General features: G+C 36.0%; 1 protein-coding gene across 2 annotated transcripts in view; it reads right to left on the reverse strand.

The window, feature by feature from the left end:
- Positions 1–5,050: 5,050 nt before the first annotated feature.
- LOC118835500 (baculoviral IAP repeat-containing protein 2-like) overlaps positions 5,051–14,498 on the reverse strand; it is a 37,846-nt gene continuing 28,398 nt past the window's right edge. The window contains exons 7-9 of one of the 2 annotated variants that reach the window (XM_036742686.1): positions 11,514–11,768; positions 6,638–6,679; positions 5,051–6,470 (exon numbers count right to left, since the gene is read on the reverse strand). In XM_036742686.1, the coding sequence (XP_036598581.1) occupies positions 6,277–6,470; positions 6,638–6,679; positions 11,514–11,768 (491 nt within the window). In that variant the 3' untranslated portion in view covers positions 5,051–6,276. The remainder of the gene's footprint in view (positions 6,471–6,637; positions 6,680–11,513; positions 11,769–14,498) is intronic. The other variant, XM_036742687.1, reaches the window with a different exon arrangement.

Raw genomic sequence — 14,498 nt, forward strand, 5'->3', positions numbered from 1 at the left:
GAGGGTTAGACAAAACTATCTCCGAAGTTCTTTCTGAGATTTTTGTGATCTCTTTCATCTTGCCTTCCACCTATTCAAGTATGTGAGAAAGCTGTTATGTTAACAGTGTAAAGAACACCTCACATGAGAACTCCTACCATAGAGGTTTAAATTACTTGTGCAGGGTTTGGAATCTACTAAGGGTCAGCAACAGGGCACCACGCTACCGCTAAGCCTTATACATTACAGATCCTTTATTTATTCATTTATTCATAAATTTATTCATTTGAATAAAGGAGGTAGTATGGGCCCAACGTGAGAGCACTGGATTGAGATAACCTGGATTCAAATTTCACAATTGCTACTTAATACATGTGTATCCTGGGGCAAGTCATTTTAACTTTCCTTTGCCTTTAAATCTGTAAAATGAGGAAGCTGGTCTAGATGAATTCTGATGTCTTTTCCAGCACTAAATTTATGATTCTGTGAAGGAATATTTTCTCTATAAGATAGGATCCTCTAGGGCAGAGACTATCATTTATCTTTCAACTCCACAATACCCAGTACATAAGAGGAACTTAATGTTTAATTGATTTAAAGTTCTTATTGCTCTTAGATTGTAGCATACAATTTAATAATTATTGAGAAAATATCTTTTGTGTTGTTTTAATTTTTTTGAAGTTATGTTTTGGTAGTAAGCATTTTGGTAATTCCAAATTAATTGAAAACATCTTATCAGAGGTTTCTGTCAGTTTTTGTCTTTTTCAAGGGTGTAGATGGTGCAAGGCTGCTAAAGAAAATACAGAGTGGGAAAAGCATCGGGTTCAAATCCTGGCTTTATTTTTCCTCCAAGCAAGTCAGTTTATTCAACTCTAAAATAAGGAGTTTTGACTGCATTCTCTCTCTCAAGGCATAAGATCGTCGTTTTAGAGCTGGAAGGCACACAGAAAGTCATCTAATCCAACTCCCTCATAGTACAGATGAAGATGTTGACCCTAGGAGAGAAGTGACTAGCTTATGTTCAAATACATATTAATAATAATATCAACAGTCCGCTTATATAGTAGTGCTAATGATACAAATGATACAAATGTTTTACATACGTGGAAACAAATTCAGGGAGGCTACAAAGGCTGTTTAGTTAACTGTCTTGCCCACAGTCACACAGCTTGTGTCAAAAAAACAAAATTTGAACACAGACACCTTTTGACTTCACAGTTTACCATGATACCATTATACTATTTCAAGTAGCAGAGCCAAGATTTGAACCCAGACATTATGATTTTATGTATCACTATTTCAACCACCCCATACTGCTCCTTCAATCCTAAATTTTGTGATTCTAAGGATCCTAATGAATAAACTTAAGTATTTGAAGCAAACTGCACAGGTGTTTTTGCTTTAAAGTTTGGAGAGCTCACTAAGAAATAGTTAAGGAAAAGCCTTCCTCTAAGAGAGGAAGAACAATTTAAGAGACATTAAATGAACAGTTGGCCCTGCTGACTTTCTGTACTTAGCCAGGAAAGGGAGGCAGTACAAGGAAAAAAAGTGAATGACCTTTTTTTCTACTAATCCTAGGATTCTATATCAAAAAGCAATTAATCACAGTAGAAGTTGAGAATTTCTGACATTCTGTAAAACTGCAAATCTAAATGCTGTAACAATTTCTATCTCCAAGTTGAACTGCAGTCAGATCTACTCAGGTCTGGTGAAACCTGGATAAAATTAAGCAATGACTGACTTTTTTATGTACTAACCTGTGATTTAATTGGCACGAGAAACTTCCCTTTACCAATACTCTGCATCTTTTTCTTAGAGTTGCCTAGGGCAGTAGAAGTGACACGACTTTCCCAGGGTTACACAGCCATATTGCTGGACAATTTCAACACAGGTTGACTGAGACCTAGGTCACTACTTTTAAGATTACACTGTCACTCCAAAATGTTTAAAAATGCCAAGTTGCACCCAGGCATTTGTAAGCATTTAAATTAGGCACCACCCATTAAAATTCATCACATATTAGTTATGTTCACAGAACTTTAGAGAACTCATTTTTCCACTCAAATATGCTGCTTACCTTAAACATCTCTATTGTGTGCCTGGTCGCTCAAATCATAAGGTTCTAGATCCAAGTATCATCACCCTACCTACTAGCAGCATACCAGAATGGCCATAGTATCTAATCAGAGGAAATAGAATAGCTGCTTTATTTATTTAATAGTGCTGTCTTTATAACTTAAATGTATAGAATTATATGCTACTTGGCTTTCTAATTTTTTCATGTAAATCTTGTGTTTACAATAAGATTGTTAGCCCTACAATAGCAGCAGGCATGTAAGCAAATACTTATTATGTACTGTCCTGTGTTTATGTTCAAGACCCCTATAGTTATCTTGAGCTATTTTTGCCTAGTAATCGGTCTTTGCTGATCCAACTTCAATTACTCACCTAGTTCTTATATTGCAAGTTATATCCTATAAAATGGGGTCTAGTCTATCAGTCAAATAATCAATAAACATTAAGTGCCTACTGTGTGCCAGGCACTGAAAGTAAGGCTCAAACTTAATGCTTAAATCCAGCAGTTCATAACTTTTTTGTGTGTCATAGACTCTTTTGGCAATCTAAAAGAAGCCTATGGATCCCTTCTCAGAATGTTCAAAGGATTACAAAGGAAGACAATTATACTGAAATAGTTAAAGTAAATACTTTTTTAAACCCTCACCTTTTAGAACCCTCACCTAATTAAATGAACTAACTAATCATACTAAAAATACTACTATCCTTTTCTGATCTCAAGTTATTAACACTGTCTCCCTGTTGAAATTATTTTCCCTCATCATTCTTATCTGGCTACTTCTGCCGAAGCTTCCCGATCTCTGATTCTACAGCCATGATCAAATCTACTTTATAATTACTTATGGAAGGAATGTGTCAGCCCCACTTACCATAACTAACTTTACAGACCAAAGTGCCCCTCCCTGGCCACCTGCCTGTGTTGTCTCCCCCATTAGAATTTTAAGCTTGCTGAAAACAGTGACTGAGAAGCCTTCCAAACTCACCTTTCAAGTGAAAATTTCAAAGCTGCCTCCCTCCCAAATTACCAGTGATATAATTGCCAATTCTAATGGTTTCTTCTTGATCCTCTGCTTTTCTGACCTGTAGCCTTTTAACACTATCTGTTACTGACATCTCCTCTCTAGGTTTTTGTGATAATGTTTTCCGGGTTCTCATTCTGCTTGTCTGGCTACTCTTCAGTTTTCTTCCACCACATCTCACCAACATTGGGTGTCCCCCAAGGGTCTATCCTTGGCTCTTTTCTCCCTCTGCAGTATCTTGTACTTTGAGATCTCATCAGTTCCTGTGGATTCCATTAATAATTACATATAGATGACTCTCAGATTTATTCCTCCAACTCTAACCTCTCTAACCTTCAGCCTCTCATCACCAAATGCCTATTGGGTTCCTTGAACTGGATGTTCCAGAGATCCTGTTGAAGGCACATTATCCTCCCAGTCACCCAAGCTTGCAACCTCACGTGCACCCCAACTCTTCATTTACTTCACTTACCCAATGTGTTGCCAAGTCCTACTGATTCTACCTTCTTAACATGTCACATGTCCCCCTTCTTTCCACTCACATAGCCAACATTGGTGTGGAACGTATCCTTCTGGTTGGTCTTCCTGCCAAAAGTCTCTCCTCACTCCAGTTCATCCTCCATTCAGCTGTCAAAGTGATCTTCCTAAAGCATGTTATTATGTTATCGTAGGAATTCCTTTCATGTGTAAGTTAGACTGTGGCCACTGAGGTAATTCCAACTCCCCAAATTTGGGAGTTTTATGAAATATTCATTTTAAAATCACTGAAGATAAATTACTAATTAAGATTTACCTAGAAATGAGGACAAACTGAAAAGAAGAGTCTGGCCAAGTATCACCTCGGGCATAAAGTCCCTGCAACCACACACAAATCACAGAAGTGTCTCTTAGGCAATTCTGGCCTTACTAGTTTTCAAGACAGTATTAACAACTTCTACATATAGGGTATAGTAGAAAACACGATGACTCTGGCTTCATATCACACCACTGATACTACCTGTATGACTCTGAGTAAGTCACTTCAGTGTGGTACAGTGGATGGAGTACCAGGTCTGAAGTCAAGAAGACTCATCTTCCCGAGTTCAAATCTCGGCTCAGGCACTTAATAGCTGTGGGGCCCTGGGGAAGTCACAAATGGCAAATCGTTCCAGTAACTTTGCCAAGAAAACCCCAAATTGGCTCATGAAGAGTCGGATGTGACTGAAAAAACTGAAGAATAAGAAGGTGAGAGAATTAAATTAGACCTCTAAGGTTCCTTCCAGCTCACAAATTTATAGGATAACGCCTAAACCTACAAAATTCAAGAGGGACAAGGTTTCCCTCTCTTTGGAGGTCTTCAATTAAAGAGTAGACAATCACTTGTCAGATGTGTTATAATGAGAATTCCTTTTGTGTATTATGAGTAAGGTCCTTTCCAACTCTCAATTCCATTATCCTGTGATTCGAAGCTGTCCTTTGCCCTGTGGAAAAATGGAAATTAACAAAGCTAACCTAAAATGGAACCAAACAAAACAACTGTTTTACTCTACCACATAGGCTCTTTTCCACAATTAACTAATTGGTTCTTAGCAGTCAAGAACTGAATTCTATAAAGCAGGTGGCCTACAATATAATCTATGGTATGTAAAAAATAAATACATATTCTTCCACTTGTTCAACAACCACTTATTGAGCATGTATGATTTGTGTAACACACTGTACTAAGTCCTGGGGATACAAAGACAAAAATAAAGTCCCCGTCCTTGCTTCTTCCCCCCCGCCAAAATAATATACACATTATGAATATAAACTCACAAATACATCTAGACATATATACAGTTGTAAAATTTTAACAATTTTTCTTCTATAATCCTTTTTCTTTGTAAATTGAAATGTATTTTTTTGATGACTATTAAGTTTATAATACTTTTTAAAAATATTTCAGGATCCTAGAGCTTGCCCTAAACATATATGCCAGGAAGAAAAAAAAACAACAATAAGGTTTCAAGGTTAATTATATTTTTAATTGTAATCTTCTTACAATATGAAAAGAACTACCATAAAATGAGGCACATAAGAATTTTTATACTCTGACAACTCCACAGGCAAACTACCAAAGCACAGGACTCACTGTTTCGTTGCATTTGTTAATTCTTTAATTAACAAAAATTTATTGAGTGACTACCATGTGCAAGGCACTGTAGGAAACACAAAGATGACAACCAGATAGTAGTAGATATCTTCACACTAGGTGGCATCATATGCAAACATTTATTAAAACTATTAACACAGTACAAAGAATACATAAAAACAAATAATTACAACAGACACGCGTTATAAAAAGGGACATTATTACTTAAGTTTCACAAAACAAATATAATTTAGCTTATAAAGAAGTGGTATTATTCTACCACATCAGCGTTATTTAGTTTTTTACAATGAACACATACAACAGCTATGCTCCTGAAATAGAATCACTTTACATACACTACAGATCACTAAAGAAACCCTTTTGTAAATCACATTATTATAATGCAAAAAGCTACTTTGTAATCTTATCTGTCCTATATTCAGATATTCACTTTTTAGAAGTTTTGAGAAAATGAGATGTTATCAGAAATCTCTTTAAAGACAAGAAAACATCACACCAAATATATATCTATATAAATTCAACTGAGTCAAAACATTTAGATTAAATCTCTCTCCTTTTAATATTATGCTATTAATGTGTTCCTCCTATTAAGGAAATTTTTCATCTCAGCTAATCAGTCTCTATTTTACAAGAAAACTGTAAAAAGCACCCAAAAAAAGTGGCACCATAGTTATGACAAATTTTGGGGCTCCTGGTTCCCACATCTGTGACTACACTTACATAGTATTCAGAGCTTCTAGTAAAATAACCAAGTTCAATAATCCAGAAATGCTACCTAACAGCTGTATGTCTATACGCTATCCTTATACTTTCAAGCATATAGTATCGTATCCTGTTCTTCCAACACAAAACATGCAAACATATACACACAAACTTTCACGAAATTACGACTATACTATATGAACACCATGTACTTTAAGAAGACCAAGTAACTGATACCAAGGCAGAATTGTACATTAATTTGCTACTAAAGAGCCTTACAACACTTTCCTTTCTTCCAAGGCTTCAGTGGTTCAAGAACTGACCATTTTGAAGTATGTTCCATGCCAAATTTAGATGTATGGATTCTTTTCATGAAAGAAATGTACGAACTGTACCTTTGATTATACCCCTGCAAATAGGGCATTTTCTTAGAGAAGGAGCACATTCTTTACATACTACCAGATGACCGCAAGGAATAAATACAATAGACACTTCTTTGTCCATACAAACTTTACATGTTCTTTCTTCCTGTAATCTCCTAAGCTGTTCTTCCATAGGAAGACCTAGAAAGAAAAGAAATGATTTTAAACTAATTACAGTTCTCTTCTTCATATAATTCTAATTTCTGGTCTAAGTGAGTCAGGAAGAATAAAAGTAGAGAAAAGTGAATGAACAGCACCTAGAGACCCTTTTAAGTACTGTAACAGATGCTTGATTATAACAGCTTTACCTGAAACATCTTCTGTTGGAATATACTTCATGTTCTTTTCCACTAGAAAAAAATATACAAGCATCACCATACAAAACGTCTTTTCTTCAAAATAAGAATATTTTGTCAGAGTAATATATAACAATTGGAATAAACTAGACTGAGGGAATGTTATGTTCATTATAATCAACTCAATTTTTTAAATCATTTAAGCATGTTCTGTAAGTAATAAACTCTCCTAGGTACGGAGGATACAGGCATAGGTATGGCACAAAACCTGGTCTCAAGGAGCTTGCCATCTGATTGGGAAATAATTATGATACAAAGGGAAGTGCTACACATGCATAGGAGAGATTTGCACAAAATGCAATGAGGGACAGTAAGGGTTTTTAAAAGATGGAAAACAGAATAGATTTTACTCTTCCCTGTTATTCAGGAATGGATGAAAGCATGAGCAGGATGACAATATAGGATAGAACAGTCAAAATCAACTAGAATGTGAAGTACAAGAAGATGACACAAGGCACCCAATTGTGGAGAACCACCATTAAAAATAGGCTAAATTTACACTTCCAAGAAATAGTAAATGAAAATTTTTTGGAATAGGGGAGTGAATTAAGATTACAGAACAAGTGGAATGGGTTAAAGAAGGAATAAACTGGACACAGGAACACCAGTTAGGTAGCTATTAAAACAGTCCATTCTAGAGGAACAAGGATGGTTGGAAACATTGCCAAGGTACAACAAAATGTGGCAGCTGTGATGTGGGCAAGGAAGAGTCAAAGAGGTGAATGGAGGCTACAAGCTCAAGGCTGCTGAGCCTCACTCCAATTCCAAAAGAAAAGTCTAGAATATATTTTGAAAGGAATAGTTAATGAATATCTAGATAACTAGTGATCTCAAAAGCTAACACTAGTAAGTGATAAACTAGGGTAAAGCTGTGTGTGTGTGTGTATGTGTGTGTGAACACACTTTATATATCTATAACTAGATGTATATACATACATATGTGTACACACATAATATTAATAGTTCAAGGCCAACATGGAAAGTATCTTCAATGGAATGATCCAAGAGTAACCCTGTGCTTGGTCATATGCTAATATTTTAACACTTTTATCAATGACTTGTATGACCCAGAGGTAGAAGGGATTCAGAACAGGATTGAAACAGCTCTTGGAAGAATAGAATACTGAGCCGAATCTAAAAAGTAGCATATAATGGGGATGAATGCTAAGTCTTCTATTTTTTTTTAGATTAACCTCATAACAGGGAGATTTAGCTGGAAAAGATGAGTGGTTTAATGTATTACAAGCTCTATATAAATCGACAGTATAATGTGGTAGCCTTGCTAACTAAGAAAATATTCACTATATAATGCCGAGAATGAGGGAAAAGATAGTCCTGAACTCTGACCTGATTAAATCACATTTGGATGATCACGTCCAGTACTGGGCATCACAGTTTAGTAAAGACAATGAAAAGCCAAAGAACGTGTGGAGAAAGGGCAAACAGAATGATGAACAGTTTTCAGATAAAAGAACTAGGTCCGGGGGGGGGAGGGGGGGCAGGAATGGGAAACAGGAACATGGCAGCTATCTTCAGAAATTAAAGGACTGTCACATGGAAGATGTATTAGACTTCTTCTACTCGGCTCCAAAGAGTAAAATTAAGAAAGAACAGGTCTCCTTGGGACATAGTAATAAGTTCCCCCTAAATGGAGGTTTACTAACCAACAATGCCTTTTTGGGTACGTAGTAGTGGGATTCTTGTTGGACTGACTGGATGAACTCCAAGATCACTTCCAACTCGAGATTGTGATTTAGAATTCGAGATTAAACTGAGGTAACTATGATAGTGATCCTTCTGAGTTTCAGTCTTCCAATCTGTAAATGAGGCATTTGGACCTGATGGCCTCTAAAGTCCCTTCCAAATCAAAAGGTATGATCCTACAGTGCCATCAGAAGAAATCCAAAGCAATTCAACAAATACCAAGAGCCTACTATTACGTGCAATGTACTATGGATACAAAAATTGGAAGAAAAAAGCCAATCCTTGCCTTCAAAGAATTTTTACTAAGAGTTGATATGACTGATACATAACTATACTAAAATGTAAAGAATGTTAGGAGGCAAAGAAAAGACTTGGCCAAAATATTCTAGGAAATTTTGGAGAAAGCAAGAAATTTTAATTGGGGGTAGAATGAACCAGGAAAGGCCTCACAGAGGTGGCATCACTTGAGCCAGGCCCTTGAAGGTAAAAAGATTAAGAAGAAGGAGGCATTCTAGGCATAGGAGACACTCTCATGAATACAGAGACCCAGGAGAGATTATAGGGCAAATTCAGGGAATAGCCAGTAATTCAATTTAACTGGAACAGAGCGTCTGAATGGTAGAATGTAAAATTAGGAGCCAGGTTGATGAGGCCTTAAATGTTAGGCTAAGGAGTTTGAATTTTATCCTATAAGCAATAAAAGTTGTTGAATGGGGGAGACATGGGATCAGAACTGTGCATCAAACAGATGATTTTCAGTTTTATAAAGGACAAACTAGAGATGTGGAAGACTCCAGTAGAAGGGAAATTAAAACTATTAGAAAACTCCAGGTGAGAGCATCAAACAAAATCAGAGAAGGGTTAAGGATGAAGATGAAGACTGTGGTTTTGGACATGTTAAGTTTCCAATACCCAGAGGTAACCAAGTTGGACATATCTTGTAGGAAGCTGGAAATGTCTTCTGCACGGCCAGAGGAATGGATAAGACTACCAATACTGGGAATGGAGAAGAAGAAAACGGCCAAAATCAAAACTGGAGAGAGTCACATTTTAGAGAGAAAATAAGGAGACAGGTCAGTCAAAAAGTATGAGAACAAAATCACAAACCAACAGAAGACTATCAAAAAAGGGGTGAAAGGGGACAGCTAGGTGGTGCAGTGAGTACAGCACCAGCCTTGGAGCCTGAGTTCAAATCCGGCCTCAGACACTTGATACACTTACTAGCTGTGTGACCTTGGGCAAGTCACTTAACCCCAATTGCCCTGTCTTCCCCCCTCCAAAAAAAGAAAACAAACAAAAAAAAAAGGGGGGGGGAGAAATTAACAGGCTACAGAGATCAAGGAAGGTGAAAACTAAAAAAAAAAAAAGAAAAACCATACACATTACTTTGATAAGGTAGTCATTAGTAACTTCAGAAAAAGCCATTTCAGTTGAGAGGAAGGCAGCTAAATTTTACGAATCTGATGCGTGAATAGATAGTGAGGAAATATAGTGAGTATAGATGAAAATTCAGCAATGAAGGAAAGAAGAAAATCTTGATGAAATAAGCAGTATCAATATATAATTTTTAAAATGCAAGTTCAAAGGAAAGAGAGACAGGAGATGTGAAATGAGAACATTTCTTTTGTCTGAGGAGAAAGAGTCAGTAGAAGGGGAGAAAGTGAAATGCACAAAACACTTGAGGGTAACTGATAAAGGTCCTAGAGAATATATCAAGAACAGCTAGCCTTAATAAGGTACCAATTTCTTCTTCTTCTTCATCTTTAAGAAATACTAGTTATATGAGATGGCTGTCTGGGATAAGGTGAGAAGTACCAGGGAAAATTTTGGTGAGATAAAAGAAAACCAAAAATGTCAATAAAATTTACTTTAAAAAAAAAAGGGCAAGGAACAAAGCTGCCTTTTAATACTTGAAAGGAGGAAGAAATAATGGGTAAAGAGATTTGAAAGAGGAGAAGAGGGCTATTGAAGGAGTATACTTTGGACAGCTTCAATCTTTTCAATAAAGAGGGTGAAGACATTTCTTGAGACTAAGGTGGAATTGGGGACTTGAGAAGATTTGGAAAGTACACTAGTCAATGTACTATCGTGTAGCACTGAGGATATAAATGATGATAGAGAATATAATTTGTGGTGGGACCTAATCAGTAGAATTTCATGATTTCTCCAAATAGTGTTCATCTGTTTGGCAATAAGGTCAGAAAAATAGATACTGGGAAGGGATGAAGATTAGTAAATAGACAGAAGACTCAAGTGTAGAAAAGAAAAACTTTACTGAAATGACTAATCATGATAGAGAAAAGAAAGGCCACAAGCGAATTGATGGATTCCAAGAATAGCAAAAAATCAAGACAACGAAGGTCATGATGAAAGGAAACAATAAATACAGAACAAATAAAGGAATAGACATAGATAATAAGAGACTTATCAAAGACTAAAAATTCTGAGTTTAACATCTTAGACATGGGGTGGTTTTAAGATTATGGTGAGGTCTAAGCTATAACTACCTAAGTAGGTCGTTTAGGCAGAAGGATTTGGTCAGAATCTGAGAAACTGAAGGACTTGTATAGGTATTAGGTACATTATTATCTGGGACAGTGAGGCCTATAAGGATAGTGGCTGGGAAAGAGGGGGATGGGAAGGTTAATACAACTGCCAGCCAGGTAACAAAGGCATGAAGAAAGGTGGAAAATTATTCTGGAAATCAAGAATCAGAAGAGCACGGACTCATCAGATAGCCAACTTTCAAAGGAGAAAAGGTTGTATAATGGTGGCAGTATAACAATCAAGAAGTGGCAGTGTAGAACAAAGAATACACTCATTCTATCTTTAGCCACTTTGAAATGTAGCGGCAGAAAAAGAGGCAACTAGCACAGAGAAGGAAGGATAACTGAGGATGAAGGACAACTTACTAATAGAACAGGAGTTTCAAGGGCATAGCAATAGAGCACTAGCAAGTGAAGAACAGAGAGGGGGTAAGAGTACTGCCATGACAACGAAGGTGTCCATTGTTTGGCAAAAGAATGAAATCTTTCTTACGTTATTTGTATTAATTGATACAGATCAATGAAGACACCTCTCAACTGATCCATTGTGTTCCTAAATAGTTTTCCTACAGACTTACCAAATAAATTGTTATATAACACAGAATCAATTTCTCTGAGACAGTTTTTAAAAATATTGGCTGCAGCATTTCCTTTGACTAAAATGGTATCAATCAGTTCTCTTGCTTGTAGAGACGTCTGTGTTTTTTGTTTAATAACATCATGTTCCTGCTCATTAATCACACCCGATGTTAAGAGACTATCCAGGATAGGAAGTACACAGGTCAAATGCTGAAACAGAGCCATTCTATTCTTCCGAATTAATGTCAGGTCATCTTTATTGAAAAGAGAAAAAAATCACATCAGACTTAAAACCACACAAATGATCTGATTCCAAAGTGTAGAACTCCCAGTGTGAGGATTCCTTCCACCAAGACAGTTGCAACCTGTGACCTGAAGCACAAAAAAATTAAATGACTTGTCCAGCATCAAAAACTTGTATTGGGGACAGATCTGAACCTTGAGCTCTGCTTTACTCTGCTGCCTTTATTTCCCTATATATACCTTTTTTTAGTCTACGCCAGTGGGGAAAAAGTGGGGAACCTGTGGCCTCTCAAATATAGAGTAGCACTCATCTGTAATTTAAGTATAATGGCATGCCAAAAAAAAATACATGTTATGATTTTGTTTTAATGTCTACCATATATACTGCTTTCACAAATTAAGATGGTTAAAAAAAATAAAAACTTAACAGAACATGGGACTTTTAAAAAAATCTTACATATTAGTATTCTGATTTTACATTTTGCTGATGTTACTACAATACGTCTGTCTGTTATATATCATTTTCTATTTCCATAGTTCCCTTCAACTGCTAAAAAAAAATTGTTTTATAATGTTATTTCTCAAACTTGACAGGAAATGGAAACCTTTTTCACACTCCTCAAAACCACTACAAAAACGTTCATCTGGAATTGTCCTGCTTTGTGTGGTATGTATGAAATTATAGCAAGCTATCATTGATATCTAATTGAAATTTGTACTCTTACCTTCCCAGTGTACTCCACTATACTCAATTTCCAAACTGCATCCATTCCCTTAAGAAGCATACTCTCCCCAACCAGCACAATTGATCAATCTCATTTTTATAATGAAATTTTTTATACTTGGAAAAAACTTCAAGAAATGAAAATCATGAAAAGAATTCAAGATCCTAAGAAAAAGAAGCTTCATAGTACAGAAATATCATATGAAAAATGGTACTCAGAGTTCAATAAAAGTATAAGAAATTTGTGAAGAGTTGGAAAAAATGGCAGAACTTATCTTGTCCAACCTATATTTGAACAAGAATTCTCTCTAGAACAAGCTCAAATGGTCATTTCATCTTTGCTTGAAGATCTTTATGAAGAAAAAAACACTACCCCTTCCAAGGCAACCCATACCACTTAAGACCTGTTTGAATTGTTAGTCAATAAACATTTATTAAGCACCTACTATGTTCCAGGCAGTGTGTGAAGTGTTGAAGATACAAAAAAAGCAAAAGAAAGTCCCTGCTCCCAAAGAGTTCACAGTCTAAAACTGTAATAAAGTTTTTCCTAATATCAAGTCTAAATTTATCTCTCTGGGACTTTCCTTCATTGTTCCTAGTTCTGTCTTCTGGGGTAAACAAAACAAGTCTAATCTCTTTGCCACAGGATAGCTTTCAAACACTTGAAGACCACTGCCATATCCCCTGAAGTCATCTTTTCTCCAGACTAAATCCTTCAGCTGATTTGTCATAAAGCATGAACTCATCATCCTAGTTGTCCTCAGGATGCTCTCTAGCTTATCAATGTCATTCCTGAAAAGTAGCTACCGGAACTGAATACAATATCACAAATGCAGTCTGACCAAGGCAAAGTACAATGTGACTATCAACTCTCTAGTCTTGGAACATGATGCCTCTAAGGAGATCAAAGCATTACACAGGACAGTAAGCAGTAAAAGCTGAGATTTGAACCAAGACATGTGATCCACTCTAGGAGGAAACAATTCTGGGAAGGTTAAAATAATTTCGATTTTTCTTTAAAGGAAGTACTGGAAGTACTATGTATCCATGTCACTTTAAGGTGTGATTTTTTTTTTTTGGTTCTCTCAAATTAAGGCTGAAGTTGTTTTTTTTTTCAGTTAATACTTCCTAGGGTAAAAATGCTAAATACCATTAGCAACTCTCTGAAATAATGCACCTATTGCTTTTAAATTACTATGCTAGCATTAGATGATCAAGTGAGTTAAGAGATATAACTTGAAAAGCAAAATGCAACAAATATATATGTGTGTGTGTATATATATATATACACATTCATTTTTGCATATCTTTATCTCCTTATTCAAGGTGTTGTCCCCCCTCCCTCCATTAGGAACTCCTTACTAACCTTACCCTATATTTGTAATCGCTATAAATTCTCTGTGTAACATTTCTTGTATTATTTTGTGTTCTAACACTCTTGTAGTGTTGTTTGTCTGTATAACATTTCTTTTTCTTCCTAAATATGTTGTAGGCTCTTAAAGATAGGTACTTTAATTGTCTCTTATTTCCTACTTGCCTGTTGTGGTTAGTATTTTCATAGTAGTTTGATTTATACTATGACTCATGACTCTATGAATTACTCTATGAATCTCTAATCTAAAATTTGTTCCTATGATATTTTCAAGCAGTTTATAATTTTGGAACTGGGATAGGTGAAGAGATAGCTGAAAAAGCCATTAGATCTGCATTTCAGAAGACCCATTCAAATCTGATCTCTGCCACTTAGGACTAGTGTATAATCCTGAGTAAGTCAATTAAACATCTCTAACCCTCGGATTCCTTATCTGTAAAATAAGGAAAGTTGAACTACAATAACTCTAGTTTCTGGTCCCATCCTCTATCTTCACCCCATTAGAAAATATTTACATATTTGTAATACTTCTTTGACTAATCTCAAATCTGGCCTCAGACTCTTACTAGCTATATGACCCTGGGGTCATCTAACCTGTTTGCCTCAGTTCCGTCTATAAAATGTGAATAACAACTACCACTTCCC

The sequence above is a fragment of the Trichosurus vulpecula genome, chromosome 2 (genome assembly GCF_011100635.1).
Source record: "Trichosurus vulpecula isolate mTriVul1 chromosome 2, mTriVul1.pri, whole genome shotgun sequence".
In the NCBI taxonomy this organism is placed as follows: domain Eukaryota; kingdom Metazoa; phylum Chordata; class Mammalia; order Diprotodontia; family Phalangeridae; genus Trichosurus; species Trichosurus vulpecula.